General features: G+C 49.7%; 10 protein-coding genes across 10 annotated transcripts; 5 read left to right on the top strand and 5 right to left on the bottom strand.

The window, feature by feature from the left end:
• Window positions 1-29: 29 nt before the first annotated feature.
• PHATR_43946 (predicted protein) lies at window positions 30-1,856 on the top strand (the record flags this gene model as incomplete). Its single annotated transcript, XM_002186324.1, has 1 exon — window positions 30-1,856. Exon 1 carries the CDS (start codon window positions 135-137, stop codon window positions 1,854-1,856), a length of 1,722 nt encoding a protein of 573 aa, XP_002186360.1. The 5' UTR covers window positions 30-134.
• A 57-nt stretch (window positions 1,857-1,913) lies between these two features.
• On the bottom strand, window positions 1,914-3,267 carry PHATR_43945 (predicted protein). Its single transcript, XM_002186037.1, has one exon. It carries the CDS (start codon window positions 3,065-3,067, stop codon window positions 2,120-2,122), a length of 948 nt encoding a protein of 315 aa, XP_002186073.1. The 5' UTR covers window positions 3,068-3,267; the 3' UTR covers window positions 1,914-2,119.
• A 394-nt stretch (window positions 3,268-3,661) lies between these two features.
• PHATR_43944 (predicted protein) lies at window positions 3,662-5,336 on the bottom strand. Its single transcript, XM_002186036.1, has 2 exons — window positions 5,192-5,336; window positions 3,662-5,095 (listed from the first exon to the last, which is right to left on the bottom strand). Exons 1-2 carry the CDS (start codon window positions 5,290-5,292, stop codon window positions 3,715-3,717), a joined length of 1,482 nt encoding a protein of 493 aa, XP_002186072.1. The 5' UTR covers window positions 5,293-5,336; the 3' UTR covers window positions 3,662-3,714.
• Window positions 5,337-6,290: 954 nt separating this feature from the next.
• Window positions 6,291-8,690, top strand: PHATR_43943 (predicted protein; the record flags this gene model as incomplete). The annotated part of the gene is made up of 1 exon (XM_002186323.1): window positions 6,291-8,690. One exon carries the CDS (start codon window positions 6,291-6,293, stop codon window positions 8,688-8,690), a length of 2,400 nt encoding a protein of 799 aa, XP_002186359.1.
• Window positions 8,691-8,813: 123 nt separating this feature from the next.
• Window positions 8,814-10,476, bottom strand: PHATR_33278 (predicted protein; the record flags this gene model as incomplete). Its single annotated transcript, XM_002186035.1, has 3 exons — window positions 8,814-9,158; window positions 9,455-9,755; window positions 10,157-10,476. 3 exons carry the CDS (start codon window positions 10,474-10,476, stop codon window positions 8,814-8,816), a joined length of 966 nt encoding a protein of 321 aa, XP_002186071.1.
• Window positions 10,477-11,165: 689 nt separating this feature from the next.
• On the bottom strand, window positions 11,166-12,245 carry PHATR_33277 (predicted protein; the record flags this gene model as incomplete). The annotated part of the gene is made up of 1 exon (XM_002186034.1): window positions 11,166-12,245. The coding sequence occupies one exon, from the start codon at window positions 12,243-12,245 to the stop codon at window positions 11,166-11,168; it is 1,080 nt and encodes a 359-aa protein (XP_002186070.1).
• A 383-nt stretch (window positions 12,246-12,628) lies between these two features.
• On the bottom strand, window positions 12,629-15,237 carry PHATR_54169 (alpha glucosidase II; the record flags this gene model as incomplete). The annotated part of the gene is made up of 2 exons (XM_002186033.1): window positions 14,873-15,237; window positions 12,629-14,774 (listed from the first exon to the last, which is right to left on the bottom strand). Exons 1-2 carry the CDS (start codon window positions 15,133-15,135, stop codon window positions 12,629-12,631), a joined length of 2,409 nt encoding a protein of 802 aa, XP_002186069.1. The 5' UTR covers window positions 15,136-15,237.
• A 602-nt stretch (window positions 15,238-15,839) lies between these two features.
• On the top strand, window positions 15,840-17,119 carry PHATR_43941 (predicted protein). The gene has a single exon (XM_002186322.1). The coding sequence runs from the start codon at window positions 15,861-15,863 to the stop codon at window positions 17,025-17,027; it is 1,167 nt and encodes a 388-aa protein (XP_002186358.1). The 5' UTR covers window positions 15,840-15,860; the 3' UTR covers window positions 17,028-17,119.
• Window positions 17,120-17,887: 768 nt separating this feature from the next.
• PHATR_43940 (predicted protein) lies at window positions 17,888-20,379 on the top strand (the record flags this gene model as incomplete). Its single annotated transcript, XM_002186321.1, has 2 exons — window positions 17,888-18,023; window positions 18,188-20,379. The coding sequence occupies 2 exons, from the start codon at window positions 17,888-17,890 to the stop codon at window positions 20,377-20,379; spliced, it is 2,328 nt and encodes a 775-aa protein (XP_002186357.1).
• A 591-nt stretch (window positions 20,380-20,970) lies between these two features.
• PHATR_43939 (predicted protein) lies at window positions 20,971-21,971 on the top strand (the record flags this gene model as incomplete). The annotated part of the gene is made up of 2 exons (XM_002186320.1): window positions 20,971-21,133; window positions 21,228-21,971. The coding sequence occupies 2 exons, from the start codon at window positions 20,971-20,973 to the stop codon at window positions 21,824-21,826; spliced, it is 762 nt and encodes a 253-aa protein (XP_002186356.1). The 3' UTR covers window positions 21,827-21,971.
• Window positions 21,972-22,182: the final 211 nt, after the last annotated feature.

The raw sequence follows: 22,182 nt of genomic DNA, 5'->3' as shown, positions 1-22,182 counted from the left end.
AACCGGACTACCTTTCCAAAATGGATCGACGCTCGCCATATCAATTCCATTGTGGCCCGCCGATTTGGTATTTCCAGCCCTCCGTTATTTCATTCTCACAGTCACCTGCTTCTTTTAGCCTGAAGCGAGCGATAATGACAGACGACGCGACCACCGCGTCAAAGGACGATGCTACAGTGTGGAAGAATTTGGTTACCTGGATACATCGTGATGCAAGCCAACATAACGAGACGGACGGGGATGATCGAGGTACCGTCCACCCGGCCTTGACTCTGCGGACGATTGAGGCTGATCATCGCGGAGTGTTCGCAATAAGTCCAATCCACAAGGGTGAAATTTTGATCCGATTGCCTGTATCGCATGCTATTCATGGAGACGACGAAGAGACGCTACCAACGACGTGGAATATAAAGACGGAGAATCAATCCACCGCTAACAGCGATTGTGCTGTAAAAGCAAGAAAAACGACAAGTGAATTTCAGCGACAGGCATCTCCATGGTTGCGTTGTTTGGCCGCCTTTTGGGAGGCACAGGAAGACGAAGCCTTTTATCCGTATTTCGCCTCACTACCGACCTTTTACGAAACGGTATGGGAATGGTCGACGGCAGAAATTCACGATTACCTGAACGGTACGAGTACACAGGGAGGTGCGGCCGTGGGTTGGCAAATCAGCGAGAAAAGTATGCAAGAACGATTTAAGGAACAGATACGACCTTATTTAGTCTATTGTGGTATCCTTGCTGTGGAATCGCACCAAGCCACAGACATTGATGCAGATGAGAACAATCAACTGCATCACTTGCTACACGAGTATAATCGTTTTTCCGTTGCTTGTCAGTGTCTTTCCACTCGAGGCTTTCATTTATCCACAACAGCAATAGAGGAGTCCAAGCAATCGTCTTTGCACAAACAGCGAGTACAGGGCGACACTTCTCGTACCAAACCAGCCTACCCCGGTCCGTTCCTGTTGCCTCTCATTGATTTGTTGAATCACAGCACCGAACTCCGCTGTACAAGTTTGCAACGCTTTCCTGACGCCTTTGTTATGATTGCCGAGCGGGAAATTGCTTTGGGGGAAGAAATACTTCACAGCTATGGTGATGATTTGACGGCTAGCCAATTTTTGCAAACATTCGGATTCGTTCCTCGCGCAACAATGATGAACCGCTGTAATAGTACTGCTCCCGAACCATCTACGAACGACTTGACCATGCATACTTTGTCACCCGCTATTCTACGCAAACAAGAAGTCATGGAAGGTTGCTTCCAAGTAATCGAAGAAATGAGTCTTCCCACCAAACTGGCAGCATCCATGGAGGCTCAGAACATGGAAGACGAAGTCTGGAGTGTCGCGGTGGATCGGTCGCGGCAAGCGGATTTTATTTCGGATGACTTACTCATTGATGCCGCGAATCCTTTGACGGACGAGCTCGTCACGTTGTGCTGTCTGCCTTTTTTACCTCAGTGTGCCTACCAAGAAGCCGCGTCGGGCTTGTTGGATCGGAGCATTCTGGAAGATTACTTTTTGGGAAAACTAGTCTGTACCAGCTTGTTGCGTATAATCGAAACAAAGCTCACAGGATACGAGACACTCGTCAAGGGTCGCACACTCAAAGAGGATCAGAGACAGTTACGCGAGTTGCTGAAGCAAGAAACTTCCAAGAAAGATGGGAAATGTTTTGGCACGCTGGACTGGACGACGGAACGACGACTCCAGTATGGGTTGACAATTTGTGTGGAAGAGAAGATGTGTTTGGCAGCTCTACGTCGCAAGGTTTTGCAAGTTTTGACAAATTTGGATCAAGACGCCGCCGTGGAGTTGGAAACGGTTGATTGCAAAAGACCACGAGTGTAACAAGTTGTATACCTTCCACTGCATTTTGATAGAATGTGGACAAAGCACGACCTAATTCGCTCGTTAATTTTGGAATTAGCATTACTACCACTAGCATCACGGCCGTTGTTACTCTACATACTCGCTGTAGTCTCCTTGGTCTGTTCGACTTGCTCTCTTGTCTTTCCGCAGCAACGTTTCTTTGATCAACATCACAAAAACACGTTTGTGGTGCGCACCTTGATAGTTGATCTTCTCTTTAAATGCGCAACGTATGAGGATTACTATCCGTCCAATCCCCGAGAGGCGGCGCTACCAACGAGTTCATCCGAAAAGTTGAGCCCGTCCGCGTAACAACGAAAGCTCGCGACAATGTTCCGCAGTGTTTCTTCGGTTTTCTTGTACCGAATGGCGGTGGAGGCGGCCCACAAGACTTCGACAGCATCCCCTTGACTGGTAATACTAGCCACACCCTTACGATCGACTTCAAAGCCGGCGCCGGTCAGAAGTTGGTACTTGAAATCGGCGATCATGTAGGGCTTTCCGTCCTTGACGGTGGGTTCCAGCTTGGTAACTTTGAAATTTTGGTACATGTTGTCGCCCTTTTGTCCAATGGACCGCATGAGGGCCTTTTCGAAGAACTCCTTGGACTGCGTTGTAACGTCCTTGATGTTGCCGGGTTCCGAGTACAAAAAGAATGTGGCTGTGTCGCCCTTATTGTATTCCCCAGCCTGGACCGTGCCGTCTTCACCATTCACATTATTACTGGGCGTGGTAACGACCCAGGTAACGGGATAATTGAACTGCACGAGGACTGGGAACCGATTCACACCCTTGCCGTAGATTTCCAGCAGCGGCGTGAGTCCGTCGGGAACGTTGCTCACGAGGGGCAAGCCGTAACCGGCCAATTTGGCGTTGACCTTTTTGACGCCCGTCAAGGCCCATGCGGCGGCGGGAGGATCAGCCACGTAGCCGACGCCCGTACCGGTAAACCATCCGCCGCTCGCCAAGGCGGCCGTCGCGAGCGATCGCGTCAGAAAGTCGCGACGCGAATCGTCGTCGTTGTTTCCCGGAGACGACGCCCACAGACGCGTACTACCGTGAGTGCCACTGCCGATCGATGCGGTTGTCATCCGGTGGGAAATTGTGGGACGTACGGAGAACCCGAAGGATTCTTGGCTGGACAGAAGCACCCATACGGCGGTCGCGATGGAAGTTGAGAGGATCCGCATGCTAGCCGGATGGATCAATGGATAGATAAAAGAAATGGATACCGGAATGGATAGCAGCTAGCTGTAATTGCAAGTAAATGTATGAGTAGTATTAGTAGTCGCAGTCGCAGCTACTACTAGCAAGGAGTTCCGGTGGAGACTACTAAAGAGAGCGAATGCTATTGAAAACGTACGCGGAAGGTATGAATTCACAGTCAATGCGGTGGTGTGTGTCCGTCGGTGTTGGCGTGTGGATCGAGACCACAGTTTTTGGGTTCGTTGGATCGCGGTGTCAACAACATCCACCAATCGCTAGAGTAGCTACGGCTCGAAATTCCAAAAGGGATATCCTTCGCGGGGTCACTCGTTGGCAGGGGTGAAAAGGACCTGGTGGTATCGTACGGCACGGCACGGGCCATGCAGCGGGCAAGATTTGTTCGTTTCCTACGCGCATGCGTCATGGACAGACAATCTTCTCACACACCCAATCCTACAGACAAACCGCCAACGATCTCATCCGAAGCTACCACTACCCGAAAACGGAAAGTGAGAGAAGAACGAGTGCATACACTCCAGCTAGAGAGGGAGGGTCCTACGGTATATTGTTGGAATGAGGTATTTTCAGTCAACGATATTCCTACTCTTATCCATTGCACAATTCCGTTTTATTACGCCGCGGCGTAGGTCTTGCCGTCACCGTGTTCCTTAGTCCAGGCGTTGTTGTCGAAAGGATCGCCACTCCAGGCCTTTTGAAAAGCGGCTTCGTGATCAAAGCCTTTTGGATTGTCAATACGGTCTTCGATATCTTTTTTGAAGTGACGCAGAAGTCCCTGTACAGGCCAGGCGGCGGCGTCCCCGAGGGCGCAAATCGTGTGGCCTTCAATCTGGCGGGATATTTCCTCAAGCATAGGGATTTCGCGCTTGTCGGCGTCTCCCTTTTCCATCCGAATGAGAATATCTTCCAGCCAGCCCGTGCCTTCGCGACAGGGTGTACACTGACCGCAGGACTCGTGCTTGTAAAAGTGCGACAAGCGACGAATGGCACCCACCATGTCGACCGTGTTGTCGAACATTGTCACAGCGGCCGTACCGAGACCAGATCCTTTGGCGCGCAAGTCGTCAAACTCCATCAGCGCTTCGCCGCACTGGTCCTTGTTGAGGACCGGGACCGAGGAACCACCCGGAATGCAGGCTTGGACGGACTCCCAGCCGTTGCGCATACCACCGCAATGTTTGTCAATCAAGTCACGGAGCGGGATGGACATGCTTTCTTCCACGACCATGGGGTTCTTGACGTGACCGGAAATCGCAAAGAGTTTGGTGCCGCGGTTGTTTTCGTTCCCAAAGGAGGCGAACCAGGACGCACCGCGACGAAGAATCGTCGGGGCCACGGCCACGGTTTCCACGTTGGTTACCGTCGAGGGGCATCCAAACAAACCGACACCCGCCGGGAACGGAGGCTTGAGACGAGGTTTTCCTTGCTTGCCTTCTAGACTTTCAATCAAAGCCGTTTCTTCTCCACAAATATAGGCGCCGGCACCTCGATGGAGGTAGATGTCATAGTCGTACCCCGAACCACAGGCGTTCTTCCCGAGGAGTCCGGCGGCGTACGCTTCGTGGATGGCTTCATCCAGCACTACGGCTTCGTTGAAATACTCTCCACGAATGTAAATGTAGGCTGCTCGGGCACGCATTGCGTAGCCCGCCAGGATGCAACCTTCAATGAGTTTGTGCGGGTCCTTGCGCATGATTTCGCGGTCCTTACAGGTACCGGGTTCGGACTCGTCCGCGTTGACAACCAGAAAGGAGGGTCTTCCGTCTGTCTCCTTGGGCATAAAACTCCACTTAAGCCCGGAGGGAAAGCCGGCTCCACCGCGTCCCCGGAGCCCACTGTCCTTGATTTCCTGGATAATCCAGTCCGGACCCATGCACATGATTTCCTTCGTCAAGTGGTAATCACCGCGCTTAATGGCGTCGGGCAAACGCCAATCCTGCTCGCCGTACAAATTGGTAAAAATACGGTCTTGGTCGGATAAAAAGTTAAAACCACTGGGAGAGAGAATATGCGTGATGAGAATGTGAGCATTCGGAATGGCGAAATTTCCTGGAGTCCATATTTCTACGTCTATTTAGTGCCCAACTCACCTCGTCAAGTTGTGTTCCGCTTGCGAAGCCAACGCCCGAGAACCGGGTCGACTCAAAGCCTTGGCAGTTGCACGAGCGGCGGTAGAGGACAATATCATCATCGTCGTCGTCGATTAAAGCTATACCCAGGGATAAATCGAATCGATGGAAGTAAGTTTATTGGCTGCCTGCGGCAAAGGAATTCCAGGACGCCTTCCTTCTGCTGTCCCATGATACCGCTGTTGATTGCGACAGTGAATCAGTCGTCTGCAAAGAAGGTCGATAGTCGTAGTGACATTTACCTTTGACCTAACATATATTTATCACTCTGTCTGAGGACGGATAGAAACCAATGGACACCAGCCCAATCAGAGATGAAAAGTTCATTCTCTCAGATCATGAGGGGATGGCTAGTACGCACCCCTTTTCGTGAATAAAACCCACACCCACGACTCTGTAAAGCGAGGTTGCTTGAGGCCATTGCTTGAGGCCTATTGGGATTCAAAAGAGCAATGCCAAGCCGGCAAAGCCCCCAAACAGAATGTTGACAATGATATAGGTCACCATAGTTGAATGAAAAATTGCGTTGCAGGTGCCCTTCTATTGCAACATGGATTGCTCTTTGAAGCAATTGCTTGACAACAACATTGCCAGCAAGAAGGAGTGGATGACTGAGTGCATCCCTTTTCCATCGAAAGAAGGGCAGGAAGTTAATCTATGCGATTACATTGGTCTAGATTGTAAACGCATTGGAGAGTGTTTTATGTTTCCGGAAGGATACGACTCTACCTCAAATTGCCGAAATAGTCTAGCCAAGGCCATTAAGATTGCTGCTGCAAATGGAAAGTTTCCCTTAGTCGAACGAGGATGGGATGCAAAAAAGAGGCGACTACGTTTTGAATGCTTTAGAAGTAGATCCCATGATGCGGATAGGTACAAAACAAAACAAAACAGTCTATCCAATGTGGCTATAAAACATCGCAACGTTTCCTTCATACGTCCACAAAAGGGAAAAGAGTGTCCTTTTCGGTTCAGTATTTTTTGGATGACAGAACATAAACAATGGTGTCTTTTTGGAGGTGTAAAAGGCAGCTGCAGGTTTCACTGTCATCATTTACCAATGGATCCATGTGAGGTAAAAAAGAGTATTTCCTATATTGACGGTGGTGAAGTAAAAATAGCACTTGATGCAGCAAAAAGTAATGCCCCACCAAGCGTGATTGGGCGGCTGCTGAACATACGAACTGGAGATATCTTGTCAGGTTCATCTCTAAAAAATATACGGATGCAAGCTGAAAAAGGTGAACGGAACAAATTTGGTGCAAACGATAATTTCACGACGCAAGCGGATCAACTTCTAGCTTATCTTGAGAGCACCCCGGATGTCAGCTTCTGTGCCATATATGATGAACCAGATTCCCCTTTATTCACTGTTTACAAGCAGAGGGCAAAAACTGGACGTCGGCACCTACACACCAGTACACGGAGTATCTCTGGAGGAATTGCCCAACAAGAAGTGCTCAATGAAAAGGTGCTAGATGCTATTGATCCAAGGGGAGAGCTTGATGACTATATAGATAGGACGCGGAGGGCGTTCAAGTTGAAGGGCAACGAAAAAATGCTTTTAGGAGTGGCCTGGACCAACAACGAGAGTAGAAGAATCTTTGCTCGCTATTCCGAGATCATGGTAGCAGATGTGACAGAAGGTACCAACAATGCAAAACGGCCGCTGTTTTTGTTTTCGGGAAAGACATCAAATCAAAACACGTTTACAGCACTTTGGGCCTTTCTACCGCAACAATCTCGTTGGGCCTTCCGATGGGTGTGGACAAGATGCATTCCACAGCTCTTACCTGAACAGGGGCTGAACAGAATGCGTCTATTGATTACTGATGGAGACCCGCGAGAGTATGGTACTTTTTTAGATGCAATACCTACTTGGTATAGCTTGTGTCGGCACAAACTATGCCATTGGCATCTACTCTATCGCGGCAGTCTTATGAAAGCACAGACTGGAAACTGTGGAACAAAAGCAAAAATTCTATTCCATGTGGTCCTGAAGTGGATAGAAAGCTGGATGACAAAAATTGAGACGCAAGAGGAGTACAATTTGTCAACTGGGCTTTTGATTGACTGGCTGAAATCTCCGGAGGCACTTGATACAAATTTGGGCGGAATGGGTTGTGCCCTTGTTTCGCAGATAAATGCATTTTTGACGTCCTCTCTGTTTCCGCACGAGCAACGCTGGGCTCGATACCATTTTCTGAACGTGAGAGCATTCAACACGTCCGCAAGTTCCTACGGAGAAGCAGAGAACAGTGCTCTAAAACGACGGGGTGATGGGGTCAAGCCAAACTTTTCGGTGCCAAAAGCAACACGGGCAATAAACGAAGGGACTCAATTGCGAACAGTGAAGAGGCAACAAAAAGCAGTTCATAACCTCAATGCTACAAAGAAGACAAAGGCAGCAAACTACACCAATATATCCGACCTAGTAGATTGCATACAGGAAACCATATCCCATGAATTCAATGCAGCCAAAAAATATGACCTCTTTTGCCCGGGTCCAAAAGAATTTTGGGTAAAGCGAGCATGGTACCAAATTCCAAGCGAGACCTACCAGGATTTCAACGACAGCAACTTTTGCCAATTTATGATTCCACAGTTTGAGCGCACCCGCATCGTAAAAATTACGGAAATTGAAGGTGAACTCTATCTGGAATGTAGTTGCGGCAAGTTCCAACGACAAGCTTCTCCATGTGCTCACATCTACAAAGTACTTAACCGACCACCACAATCAACAGACGTTTCTGTGAGATGGACAAAAATTTGGGATGTTTACCTGCATCGACCTGGATATCATGATCTGTCGGACCAGTTAGAGGAATTGTATAAGAAGGAGCGGCCAGGGCCACATTTCGAAAACACAAATCAGTGGGAAGTTGGAAAGGGTGAGAGAGAGTACAACTATTTTAAGAGATCACTTCCAAGCGAGCCCACCATTATCCAGAAGTACAGCAGATGGGCTGATTCTTTTTCACGACAACCTGGATGTTATGTGCATAAAAGCACTGAACAGGAAACAGTTCCTGCAGCAAGCGGTATGGTGCAAGAGTTGACCAGCCTTTCCCAGGGGTATGCTATTGAAACTCAATTGGATAGTGAAATGGATGTTGGAGATGTAACTGTCATGCAGGTTGAAGAAATTGATTCAAATCTCTCAAAATCGGGTAAAAGTCCATACACAAACAATCTTCATTTTTACGAGGAAATCTCAAAACTTGCCAAATTCAATTCAAAAGCTGCTGACATAATGACAAAAGGAATGCAGGAAACTTTGGAATTGCTACAGAAACATGTTGCAGAAGGGTCAGGTATGGTAGATTACAGTATTGGCCCAGCTATTGGAAAAGAACCAGTAGGCCAAAGGCTCAGGCCAAGCTACAGTCCTTCAAAGAGCAAGAATCTAAGAGACAGACAAAAAGAAACAAAGGCAAAATTTTGGTGGCTGAACAAGTAATGATAGTGAGACCTATTTGTCATCATGAGAAGCATTCTATAGGAAAATGTTAAAGACTGTAGCATCCCTCATTATAATTGTGAGCCATTCTTGGCACTCTTCCTCTGTCAGAACCATCATGCCTTATACTAGAGTCCTCAGACCTTCCAATGCAAAATCACTAAGGTGTACTTGTAGCCCCAACGTATTGGCCATTTCCAAGCCTTTGGTGTCAACGCCGGCTTTGCTTTCATTGTCACCTTTGTTGACGGCTGAAGGACGGATACGGCAATAGTCTTTTACCATACTCAGCTCTGTTTTGAGGACCAAGCCCATACCGCCAGCAGCAGCAACATGCCCGAATCGACGCTTATTGAACGGCAAAGCGGCGTCTTCCACAGTAACAGCTGTAGTGGCACAAAGCGCGGAATCCGGATCCCAACCAAGGCAGCAGCGTTTCTCCCACAGCATTATCCCCGGCCACAACCACTACTTGTTGAGCACGTCCAGAAACCAGTATGTCGTACCGGCACAGGCGGCATTGCTTTGCATGTTGGGACCTCGTCAACCGGCTAACTGAGCAAGCTGAGCGTTGCCCAGGACAATTACGCGGAACAAGAATTTGCAATCAAACTCGTAGGGTCTTTTCCTTCTGATTCTGTTTTGCGTGCACGAGAAACCAGTTGTGCAAAGGCGCCTTTGTCGTTGTCGGAAAGTTCGCGACTCGGTTAGTCTCTCCAGATTATGTCCAGCAAACGGATTGTCCAATCCGTCATGGCCATTACAGTGTCTCGCCTCTCTTCATTCTTGCTTTGTGTTTTCTCTTTGTCTGAACAAAGCAAGGCATCAAAAAGCTTCACAGGACAATCAAACGGAATTGCCTGAGGAATGCTGGTCAGAATACGGGCAGTTCTCTGCTTGCTGAATGCATCAGCTAGCGCCTTGTGCTCTTCCTCCGCAGCCCACATGGAGTTTCCCTCGGAACTTTCGTTGTCTAATTTGGGCAAACCGGCAGCAGTTCCCGTAAGGACAAAGGCAATTCTACGCCAAGCTTTGGTGTGTGCCTTCCCGCGTGCTGGCCAGAACCTGCAGTTTACCTGTCACAGGCTGCAAGACGGAATCCCGTTTGGCTTCCCGCAGGACAATGGGTGGAGCAAGGGGGCTGCCAGTAGCGACGGTAAATGTCGCGCTGAGGGGAATGTGGGAATAGGTTTTGCATGAGTTTGTTGTAAGGTGCGTGAAAGACAAGGTAATTGGGTGATTTGGCCTTGAATTGTATTCCACTGTGCGTGGCGCCGTCTCGGAGGGTGACTTTTTCGGGAAAGCGAGTGTAGACGTCTTCTAGAGCTTGAAGCATGAGTGCGCCATCCACGGTTGGGTATTTCACAGTATGATTGGGTTTGTAAAAGCCCCAAACATTGGCGGTGTGTGGCTTGGGTCCATGGGTCAAAGGACAAGGGCGCATCGCGTCCCACAAGTATGGCAACGGCGCCAGCCCCACTAGTGGGTCGGGCGGGGCCGCGTGCGTAGGCACCAATATTGGCGGCGACGACGATGGCGTAGTGGCCGTCCCATTCGTCAAAAACAACCCATAAAAAGCGTTGAGCAGGGCGGCGGTGCCTCCGTAACACGCGTTGATAATGGTAGCGCCTTCAATGTTGGTATTGTTGGGAAAGAGATCCATGAGGAGCGTTTTGGTGGACTTGGATTTTTTGTGGGAGCGTTTGCGTTCCCACTTCGAGACCAAGAGCATTGAAGCATTTAAGCAACAAAGTGTGTGGGATGCGACACCAGACACCAGCAACATGAGAGAAAGCCTATCCAGTTCTTGAAGCATACACACCATTCAGTCAAGCGTTGACGTGTTCAACACCATCAACTCGAACACATATCGCTTGGGCAGCTTAAATGTTCCATGGCTACTTGGGTACGATTGAAAAACAAACTACAACATTGGAGGACTTTCGGGGTCCAAATGGACCTGGAAGTACAATACACCAGTTGACATCCCTCCTGAATGGTACGAAAGCATTCAATCTTCACTGTCAATCCTAAATTTTCATTGTCGAAAGAGCCAAATTTTGAAGCCGTCGACGCAACCGGCTCGGCAAATCTCGTTTGACAGTAAATTGCAAAAGGCCTCACAGCCGTTTTTATATTAGTCGACTCGCACTTCGACAGTTAATCGTATTAGGCCTGACAACGAAGCAGAGAGTCGTGGGTGTGGGTCTCATTCACGAAAAGGGGTGCGTACTAGCCATCCCCACACGATCGACGCATTCACCGCCAAATTGCATCGCACAGCTCAACATTTTACAGTTAGACTTCGTGTAAAATCAAATGTTAGGAATGTTGAGATCTAGTACAGGACCCTCGCCATAAACAAGATACAGCTCCAAAAAGACTATTGAATTCACATTTGGTGTGTACGTACAGAGGCTTAACTTCTACCGGACAAATTTACTAGTCGAAAGTTGACTGGTCTTCGGTTATTGGCTATACACGTTGTTCCTCCAAAAGTTTCTTGATACCGTTGCAGTGCGCTAGGCCGAGCACCGCCACGACGACCTTTCCGCTGTTTTCGTATCGCGGCAGCACGCTGTCTTCGGCGTAGACGCACTGGTCTCGTCGCGAATCGAACTTCGCGTTCCCGTGGAAGAGTCGCCTCCAAATTGGCAAGTCCGGTGTCGGACTGTAGTACCGGCACTGCGCCAGAATGTTCTGGGCCAAAATGGGATTCCGATCGGCCAGGAGCTCTTTCAGAAAGACGCGCGCAAAGAAGGCAGTTTCCAGGGCGGCTCCCGTCAGCTCACCCACCCAATCCGTGGTGGTCATATCGTCCACGGGAACCGCATACGCCGAGTCGGCAAAGAATAATAAGGACAGTATGGCAATACTCGTCACGGGCGCCTTGGCTACGTAGGACAACGGATATTTGGCCAGCGACACCGGTGCAGCCAAGAGCAACTTGGGGTCCAGAAACGCAAAGGCGCTGAGAAAACCGTCACCCACAGGAATGGCGTCTCGGCGAGCGGTCGTGACGTTTCCCCAAAATGCCCGCCAGCCCTGGACCGGATCCAAAAGTTGAGTCAAGGTTTCCTTCAAACCAGCACCCAGTTCACGTGTCGTAATGTTAATCCGCTGATCGCCCAATACCAACGGTCGCTGGTACGCCAACGCAATATCGTGAGCGGCACGCATCTCAGACTGTAGTAGCTTTTGCAAAAAAGGATCCGTATCCATGGTGGCATTCCAACGAATGTCGCAACTTTCAATCACGACGGATCCCAAGCGACCCTGCACAGCTAAATCGCGAATCGTTTCTTCCGCCAAGGCGATTGACGCAGGATTGTAGTGCATTGCGCCGACCAGCTTCACCGTGACGCCAGTTGTGGGCTCCACAAACTCGAGCAACTGGGAAGCCGACAAGGCTGGTATTGACTGTGACGGCGGAGAACCTGGTCGGAAAAGAACGCGAGGTAATACCGGAAACGCCTCGCAACAGCACGCCACTAAACAGAACATCGGCAGCAACGCACCGACAAGGGTTGGTCGCAGTGCTGTGAGCTCAATCATTGCAAGAGAAAAAGTATCGTTCCGCAAAAATTTATGATGGTTTGGATCGCCTGGTTGTCTGGGTTTGCTATTTTCTTCTGACCATGGTCGGACGTGCTTCAGCGGCCCGTTTCAACCGCTCACATTTTTGATGAAATCGTTCGAAACACTAACTGGAAGTGTTGCGCACAAATAGGTATGGCGTTCAACTTTTCGAATATACACTTCACTGTCCATCTATGTTCCCGCCGACGAAAACTTTCTTAGGCTCCTCTACCATGTGATTGCAGTCGGTTTTGTAGAAAGTAAAAGTTCAGCATTTCAACTACTAATTGTAAGGGGTCAGACAACTCAGACTCTACTCACGCAAAAAACATATGCAAAAACCTTAGAAGAAAGCAACTCTACTCTAAGCCGTATCGCATCCGATATGATTCGTCACACGCGATATGACTTTCTACTTCAACTTCGTAGCGACAAGTATCAGGTTCTCCCGCCGAAAGAACTTTTGTCTCGGAGCCACAGGTAACAAAGGCCGTGACGGATCGTTGAGGGCCGTTCCAGCACTTGGCACCGTTCCCCCACTTCCACACCCTCCGACCCGTTTCCGCTTCGATGTCTACACCAATCCATTCACCTAAACTAGTACTCCCGCCGGTTTTTTCCTTTTGGGCCGCCGAACCAAAAATACAAATCTCGTAAATGTATTTTCCAGCTTCGACGTTGAAGCATTGGTCTTTCAGTGCAAATAGTTCTCCATCTACTCCAAGTGTAGTGCCTGGTCCATCCTTGCCTCCAATTGAGTCTTCCATATTTCCCATGCGAGCCTCGGTGTCCTTCTTATCTTCTTGTGTTTTCCTTAGGCGTTCCTGCAGTGCTTCAATTTTCTTCCAAGTTTCCGTGCCGCCATTCAAGGAAAGATTCATAAAAAGGTGACTGAAAGCGTCGCTGTCATCGCGGGGTTTGGTTTCGAAATATCCGAGCAGACCATCGGGGACGGAAGAAGGAATATCAGTTGTACCAATGCTAGAGTCTACACATACGTCCTCCATCTCATTGGGGGTTGCGTGCATTGTGCAAAAGGCCTCCCCTGCTTCCAAAAGCAGTGGTGCAGGAATAGGAACTGATGCTTCACCGATGGATCTGTACACACTCCGCGGTGGACAGGAGGAAGCCAAAGCAGACACGCAGGTTTGCATCGCGTTTTCGACGACCAGTTCAGGTATGATGCCAAGGAGAATTTGCCAGACGTGCGTGGTGGAGAGTTGGCCATGGTTGATGACACCCATGGCCAGACTGTACAAATCTAGTACCTCATCCTCCTCTGAAGCGTATGCGTACCGCTCGAGACCCTCCAAAAGAGCTTGCGCCGACACAGCATAACTAAAACCACGTTGAACGCGACGTTGGCGCTGTTCGAGTTGACTGCGGACCATGGGCAATGCCATTGGATCCAAAGATGGTGGTACGCTGTCTGATACTTCCTCATCCACTTCCTTGTCGTCTTGCTCTTCGGCATCTGTAATCGCCTTTATCTTTTCTAGCAAACTGGAAGATTCGTCGAAAAACGTCACACGCCCGTGAGAAAAAGGCTGACTTCGTATCAAGGACATCAACTCCTCCCGTTTGCCGTCAGTGGGAGCGTCATCCGGGGCCGGTAGATCGTCCGTCGTTTCCGTTTCGGCGTAGTCGTAGTCCAGATCATCCCCTGCATAGTCATAATCATCATCGGCACCCAAATAATCATCGTGGTAGTCCATGGAGTCGTAGTCCGCGTCTTCTTCCATAAGTCGACGGCGTGTTTTCTGCATTTGTTGCAGTGTGGATTGATTCCAAATCTTGGGTTCATTTGCCATATTATATTCTAAGAGTTCCACTAGAAGACTCCACTGTTCGTTTTGCGCCTGGTCACTTTCATCGGTGTCCCCTTGGTTGGCATCAAGGATCCGTTCCAAGTCGTACGTTTTAGATTGCCAGAGTAAAGAGGCATCCAAACCAGCCAGTCGCAGTGGCACACATGTCTTTCCGCCATCCACCGATTCTGTGGTGTCCAAGATTTCTCCTGCCAGTTGGCAGGCGTGCGTGATAAACCAAATCAATTCTGATTTGGTCAAAACGGACAACATGCCTCTAAACGGCGCACCCGGTTCTGCGGTCAGGAGGTTGGCGAGTGCCAGGCTATGTACGTGTTGGCGGGACTTCCAAGCTTTGATCTTGGCCTCTTCGAGTTCCTGCTGGGTTTGTGATTGCTCCTGCTCCAGAAAATAGACGTCCGACTCGGCCAGCCTTAGATTGTGCAATGTTTCCGCTCGGACGTTCGCAAAAGTGGTCAATTCCATCGCCCGGCGGGACGAACCAGCCGTATACGCGTCCTGCCAAACTTGACGAACCTGGCGTTCGGCTTGTCTCAGGGATTCACAATTATCTTCGCAAGTCCCGGGGCGCTCGTCGGCACCGTCACAACAATCGCAAATGCCATCGTCGACCCGAGATGGCGGAATAGACAAGTTGCTCTGATTGGGACACACGAACACTAGAGGATCTCGGTGACTACCAGCATACGGAAAAGTGAGAAAGAACATTATGCGAATCGAAATAGAGACTAGCCGACGAGGAATGGTGGCGAGTCCACCACAGTTTTTACGCACCTTTTCGTGGAGTCGGGCTCATACGGTTGTCCAGGCCATGCGTCTTGCCCCGAACAGGCCTGCGTTTTGGGTTCATCTTGCCCTGTGGTAGGACAGTCACAGTATCCATCGTTAATTTGAGATGGTAATAGTCGGACCATTGTTTCGGACCCAAAGCCAGCAGGGCACTCTGCCACCGTGGCCGGCGTCGCCTGGATGCGCACCGAGCCGCTTGCTGCCAAAACGACCACCATCACCAGCCGCGACCAAGAAAAGCGAGTCATCTTGACTCCCGAAGATCAAGCAATTGGGCTTTTTAGAAGCTTCTGTGGAGAGAGAATGTCAGAGAGCTGTGCGTGCATACGTTGGGGCAAGGAAAAGGCCTTGACTCTCCTTTTCGTGTCGTCCATGGTCGTCTCTTTCCATATTGAGAGCGATGGGCGTGACTGTCGTCTGTACGACTTTAGTATTGAAGGAGGTTTAGGGTTACTACCCAACCCAGGGTCATCCCGGTCATGCCTTTACATTGTCACACTTGTTTGCGTGGGAAGGCTCCCCTGCCCGTCTGGCTGCTATAGGTCAAAGGATTAACAGTAAGGACGTCACAGCAGATTGGGACGTCATTTTCTGCTCTGCCCTACCATAGATTTCCTACCCGGAAGAAATCTTTCACAGTCGCAGTCAACCATATCTCTCCGACAGAGAGATACACATAATGTTCAAGAAGAAGCTACGTATGAAAACGGTAACGGAAAACCGTCATATTCCAAAGCTGCTTTCCGTACTTACTACTAGTTAGGTGCAAAGGTTGCCTAGCCACAAGAACCGACTAAAAGGTGCTTACAACCCTACACTGTCCGTGCCACGTGCCCACTACAAGTCCTACTTACAACTATCGGACCGTTCACAATCACGTTTGTGCGAACATTTTATCCGACCAGTGAAAGCGAATGCGGAAAAACCTCGAGCTCAAATCATAAAAAAACAATCTAGTAGTGCAGTTCCAAGCATGACCAGTTTCATCTCGATACTTCGTTGGTGCGCCACCTTACTCGCTCTTACGCCCATCGTAGCGAGTGGAACGCGTCTATTTGACTCGGAGAAAGGTTCACACGCCCACCGTAGTTTGCAATCTGAAGAATACGCCATTTCATTCGATTCAGTGACAAATACCAAAAACAATATAACGGTAAACTTCATCAACGGCGCAGGAAGTGGTGCGCCGACAGGTCGTTTTGAGATCTTTGTGGCAAATGCTTCCAGTACAGCCTCGGACTACACCTTGTCCTGCTACAGCAAGGATGGTATCGTCTTTGATGGCGAAGGTATATCCGAACGGACGTCCACGGTAGGAACGCCCAACTCAACTTTCGACTTTTCTTTCGACCGCGAAGTGGACGAAGTCACTAGTCCTTTCTATTTTGGGGGCGTAAATACAGATATCATTGGGGAAGCCAAACTAATCCTTTGCGTCAAGTTTACTCTCACCGAAAGCATTGGAGACTCAATTATTGATGTCAACTACAAAGAAGTTGCTATTGCGTTTAGTCTTACGCTTGACGGTGGTATTGATTCAGCCGAGGCTTTCGTTGTCAATGCTGTGGACGTCGACCTGGATTCGAACAGTGCCGTCCAATACACAGCAACCGCTGCTCTCTGTGGAGACTTTTCCGGCTCGGTAACTCCCCGCCCCGGCATAGCTCTTCCCATATGCATCAAGGCCGACAATTATCCCTTGTCTCGAATCCTGGCTGTTGAGGATCTGTCTCTAAGCTCCGGGAGTTTGAAGCAAGAGATTCTTGTCAACGGCGCCGGTGCGACAGGTGCTGCAGGTTTCTACGAAACGCCCGTGAGTGATGGTGCGTGTCTTGCTAAGGAGTGCATTCAATACGATGTGTTGGTGTACGCCATATTCGCGACGGGGGACAATTTGTCGATTGATATAACGGGAAGCGTTGTCTTAGGGATTGGTAATTCTCGACGAACTCTCGGAGCACGTGTCGAAACGAGCCGAGATCTGGAGGAATATTTTATCAAGAGAGGTTTTCAGACAACGGTGAGTCTGCGTAACCTCGACCAGGCGTCATCTTCAGGTGCCTACAGTACATCTATTGCGAGCTGGATTATGCATATGTTGACCACTGGGACTGTTGCTCTTGTGGCAGCTTTCGTCTAGGCTTTGCAAGGAAACGGACATCCCCAACGTGGTACTGGCACTACCGCTAAGAAGCTGTTCGCGAACAAAATATAACAGAAACTCTTGAATGTAAACGTACGGCGAACCTCTATCGTGTCTCGACGGGAAAGCTACCACCTAGCTCGTAGTCAGTCAGAGTTGCCCTCCCTTCAAAGTTCCAGAGAAGATCTCAGGAAAGCAACTCACCGACAGGTCGTCAAGCCCCAATCTAGCATGCCTACCGCTACATTTGATGAAACATGGATATACACACAAACATATTTCATATACCAACGGTAGTTATATCTAATAATCTCACTGTTCGACCAGAGATTTTGTAGTTAAGGGGGTTCGTATTGAAGTTTCTTTTAGAGAACGCGCATCCTTGGCTTAATGTATAAATGAACCTAATTTAAATGAATACATACGGCTAGCAAATGTTTTTCGATAGAGTGCAGGCATTCTTGGTTCGGCTTTGACTGGGTCGGCCATGTGTCGCATACGACAGATCCAATTGGTCACCGTAGGGTCGTGTGTGATGTGGGGAGCAGGTTGAAGAGGAGAATTCCAAGTGTCGCGTCTCGTGCGCAAACTCGCGAGGGCCAAAGATCGTCGTCTGTGTGGTCCGTCAAAGAACGTAGTAGAGTAGTATGCGCGCCAAGTAAACGAAACATACTTACCACCACTACCCACCACCACCGCGTAAGCCTCCCCGCAGCAGAAATACTGCAAGTTGCGCCCAGAGACTGCCAGTCACTACTGGCACGGCAAACTCATCCATCAGTCGATATCCACGGTCCCTCGCGTCGCACACCGCAACTCGGCCCCCAACGATCTACACTTTTTGCCGACCCGCAATCATGCGATCTTTGCAGGCTTCCACGCTATTTTCAATACTGACAGCTGTCGCTAGCCTCTCTGCCGAACCTCAAAGACTCTCACGACCATATCCGCTGACCGCCTCGCTGGAAGAACCGCGAAGGAAAGTTCATTCCGGTAAGTTGCTTGCAGTGGTATTGATGCTGACGTCAGCTGCCTACATTCTCTGGGATGTCACTCTCTCACCTCTCTTTTTTTCCTCTTTTATGTCCGGTTTTGCCCTGATTCTTGCTCATTCGTTGTGGTGTTCGTGCATATTCGTCTCGGTTCTTCCTTCACAGTGGAATTTACTTCCGCCTTTGCACCTTCCGCACAGCGGCGTCAAGCCCGAAAGCGGAGAAAATTACGGAGACCGCCGGCGGTGGATTCGACCCTCTTGCGCTTTCTCGACGAGGAACGTCGTCTGCAGCAACAGGAAAGGCCTCCGCGGCAGCGCACGCCAAACGTGGAAAATAGCGAAACATCCGGCCGTACATTGTTTTATCCCGAAGGGATTCTGCGGAACAGCACAGCCGAATTTGATGTAGTATCAGACTCGGGATATAGAAACGGATCAGCAACAACGACTGGTTCCTGGGAGGAGACATTCCCACTGATCGGGAATGTGGTAACCGCATTAGCAAGTTACAGCTCCACAAATTCGCTAGAAAATACGGTGAGGGATACTTTCCTTCCAGAAAGGGGGGCAGACATAGACGAAACACTGCTGCTACCAAAGGATTCCTGGTTGGGGCAGTACAACCGTAATCGTGTGGCAGCTGTCTTGAAGAGCAAAGCTATCGGTGACTTAGGCGACAATCTGGCGCTACAGGCGGGTCAGCGAGTGCAGTCTCAGGCGCTTGCACGGACGGCCCGACGGAGAGTCCGAGATTTTTTGAAACAACGTGATCAAGTATGGTCTGCTAACGGCCACGATAGTGCGAAAGAAAAAGCTCCTCCATTGCCGACCGCAAACAGCTTGGAAGGGAATTCCGAAACCTCGCCTGATCCTTGCGTTATGAGAAGTAATGTCGGTCGTGCGCGATCCACTGCTTATTCATTTGAAGAGACGATTGATGTCTTTTTGGCTTATGGGCTCACGGTTAAGGACGTGGCGGAGGTCTTAACGCACTCACCTGGAATTGCTCTCATGCGACCTACACGCAAAGAAAACAGCAACGGGGAGTCGCTTGAAGAGACTCTCGAGCGTGTACTTACCCAACTGCTCTGTGGCACTCTTCAGTTGCGCAGATATGACGCTCGGAAGGTTTTGCGCAACAGTCCTGGTTTACTTACCATGCGGGGTTCGCAGGCGGCTGCCAACGTCGTGCAATTGGTTTCCCAGCTCGGTCTTTCCACCAACGCGCTGGCTCGTGACAAGGCAGCCTTACCCACAATGCTTTCGCGATCCCCCGACGCAATTTTTCGGCTCGTCGCGTTTCTATCCAGTGATGCAGTTAGGATGCCAGTAGACAAGATTGGTCCTCTTTTGCGGAAACCTAGCTGCCATGAATTGTTGGACGTGGTGGCGCCGGTAACGCGGCACCAAGACAGTGAAGAAGACCAAGAGGATGACGACCTGATCCGTGATATCACAAGTACCGACCCCAACGTCGTGTCCGCTCTGTGGGGACGCAGCAGTCAGTTGCGCCGGATTCGTATCAATCAAGTATATAAGGACATGACAGACACTGCTTGGACGCTCCGCCACGAAATTGGGACGGAAGATTTGGGCAAAGTCATTGCGGCCTACCCCGCAGTGCTGTTGCTAGACGCTAAAACCGAAATTCTCCCCACCGCACGCTACCTTATGGAGGAACTTGGTATTTGGGAGGATGATTTACCCCGCGTGTTACAATTATATCCGGCGTTACTAGGAATGAGAGTGCACGATATGGAACGGGTAGTCGAGTATCTGGTATCGCTCGAAGTGGCGCCTGAGAACTTGGCTAGTATCTTTCGGTCCTTTCCATCCTTGCTAACCTTGGACGTGGAGGCTGATATGCTGCCGGTCGTAAACTTTTTGCGGTCTGTCGGCATTTCAAATGTGGGACGGTTTGTTTCTCGTTTACCACCCGTGTTGGGATATTCAGTGGAAAAAGATTTGCAACCCAAATGGCGGTACCTGGAAAGTGTCGTTACGGACCCTCGTTTTGAAGTTTCTAAATTCCCCGCTTATTTTTCCTACCCTCTCGAACGCGTGATTCAAACGCGTTTTGAATATCTGCAGCAAGTCAAGAACATTCCTACACCGCTCGTGGCTTTGGATCACGTCTTGCGTTTTGGCGACAAGGATTTTAGTGTAAAGGTAGCGGGTGACCGGGACGACGGTTCAGCCTTCCGAAGCTACACCCAAACCCGGCAAAAGGAACGTGCTACACAAGGACGTAGTCCGAAACGGGGGCAGCGAGAGCCGTCGCGGTCGTCAGAGCCGTCGCGGCCTATTCGCACTGATATCTCCGTGATATCAACCAATCTTGGGACGATCTTGTGATCGTTTCGTGCCTTATCAATATTCAAAACCCATAGCCATTATCACTAACTGACGGGATATTGTCCCTTCGAGTTTAAACATTAAAAGGTTTGTACACTATGGCTTTTCTCGTATCCCCAATAACTTCTCTAATGACTACTCGACTGTCTAGCTCTAAATTAGACAATAACAGACTTTACGTCAGATCCCATACCCAGAAACAAAGTGGAATACCAATATTTCCGAGCACAACCCTAACGCTGAGACGGCCCGGGCTCCACCTACTCAAACGCGGGAAGTCATGTGCACAAAAGGAAGATTTTCAGCAACCCTGCCTTACTAACCCTCACATGTTCCGTGACGCATGCTGTACAGCAACGATTCCATCCGAATTTTCACAGTGACGTGTTTTGCCCCGTCCGGTACAGCCGACGTCCCGTCGCTGCTACGATCCTCGGACGAGGAATCCCATACGGGCGCTGCAACTTTGATATACGCTACTAGCTAGTAGTGAGCTCAGCATCGAGAGAGAACAACGTGTCGTACATACGCCTTTTTCCTTGCGTTCGCCGTCCTACTGTGCTTTACGAATAAATCCTAAACCGTATGAACATGAAGCTTTCTTTCAATTTGATTGTTGCCGCTGTGGCTATATCAGGCGCTTCTGCCTACTCGGTGCCCAGCCGTTCTTCTCTGCGTAGTCTGGGACAAAAATCTGTTTCGGCCGCCCCCCGCCGTCAGGTCGGATCCGCTTCCCTCAAAATGGAAGGCAAGTGTGCAAGAGTTGTGGGCTTGTCCAAATTCAGTTGACTCTGGAAATAACTGAGAGTACTCACATACGAGTTGTTTAATTTCCTTATTCTCTATAGATTTTGGATTCATGAAAGGAAGCAAGTTCTCCTTCGATGACGAATGGGAGGGTGTTGAAATTATTTCTGAAGTCGCCATTGAAAAGCGCCTGAACAAGGACGGTCTCCGTTACAAGATGAATCGTACCGAAAAGGAAGCCGACGAAGTCGGACGTCTCGCCGGACTCCCTGGAATCACGCTCAATCTCCCAATTATTGGAGAAACATACTTGGGACCCCCCAAGGTGGCATCCATCTGGGAAGCTCTTGGATTTACTGCGACTTCCAACAACGAAGCCCGCCAGCTCGAAAAGATGAAGGCAATTGAAGGCGCTCGTAACGCAAAGAAGGGTGTCCTCAACGGCCCCGGTAAAGAACAGCGCGGTGAGTGGCTCAAAAAGTACGGCTACCCACGCCTGGTCGGCTCGGGTGGTATCTTTTACGCGGATCAGCTCTCGACGGATAAGGAACCCATGGGCGGATTCAACATGGGAAAGTCCGGAAGTATTTGGCCTGTTCCGGATGTTGTCGAGGCGGGACAATACGGTGGAGCCAAAGGCTGGGGCATGAAGAAGAAAGGTCCGGCTGTGGACGGCCTTCCGGCCGAGAAACGCATTTAAATGGTGGCAACGCTAGTGCTCTTTCCTACACAAATACTATCCAGTCTAGATAATCGACAGTGCTGATAAGCAACAAAGACACCTGCTCCTCACCACCCCAACCTGTAGTCAGCAAAATATAAGTTGTCTCGTCCCACAGTTGTGTACATAAGAGGTATTATTTAATTTAGTTAGGTAGGGTGCAAAACTGCTAGCGCAACAGTACCATCATCGACCGACGCTAGACACCCGGAGTTACAAGAAACTTCAATTCCGGGTTGGACTTGTGGCTCTCGAGGTGTTTCGCTTTGGCGAAGTCCAACCGATGGACGACCATGACGACACGCGAACGAGACGCGAATCTTGCTGTGTCTTCC

Source organism: Phaeodactylum tricornutum, chromosome 3 (genome assembly GCF_000150955.2).
Source record: "Phaeodactylum tricornutum CCAP 1055/1 chromosome 3, complete sequence".
In the NCBI taxonomy this organism is placed as follows: domain Eukaryota; phylum Bacillariophyta; class Bacillariophyceae; order Surirellales; family Neidiaceae; genus Phaeodactylum; species Phaeodactylum tricornutum.
The sequence above is the reverse complement of the archived record's forward strand: the minus strand, read 5'-3'. Positions and strand labels throughout refer to the sequence as shown.

Bases quoted from the DNA above. Each gene is read 5' to 3' on its own strand.
- PHATR_43945 (XM_002186037.1), bottom strand. From the start codon at position 3,067: ATGCGGATCCTCTCAACTTCCATCGCGACCGCCGTATGGGTGCTTCTG.
- PHATR_43944 (XM_002186036.1), bottom strand. From the start codon at position 5,292: ATGATGATATTGTCCTCTACCGCCGCTCGTGCAACTGCCAAGGCTTTG. The intron at 5,096-5,191 runs GTGAGTTGGGCA...TCTCTCTCCCAG, and splicing joins GCGGAACACAACTTGACGAG to TGGTTTTAACTTTTTATCCG.
- PHATR_43941 (XM_002186322.1), top strand. From the start codon at position 15,861: ATGACCAGTTTCATCTCGATACTTCGTTGGTGCGCCACCTTACTCGCT.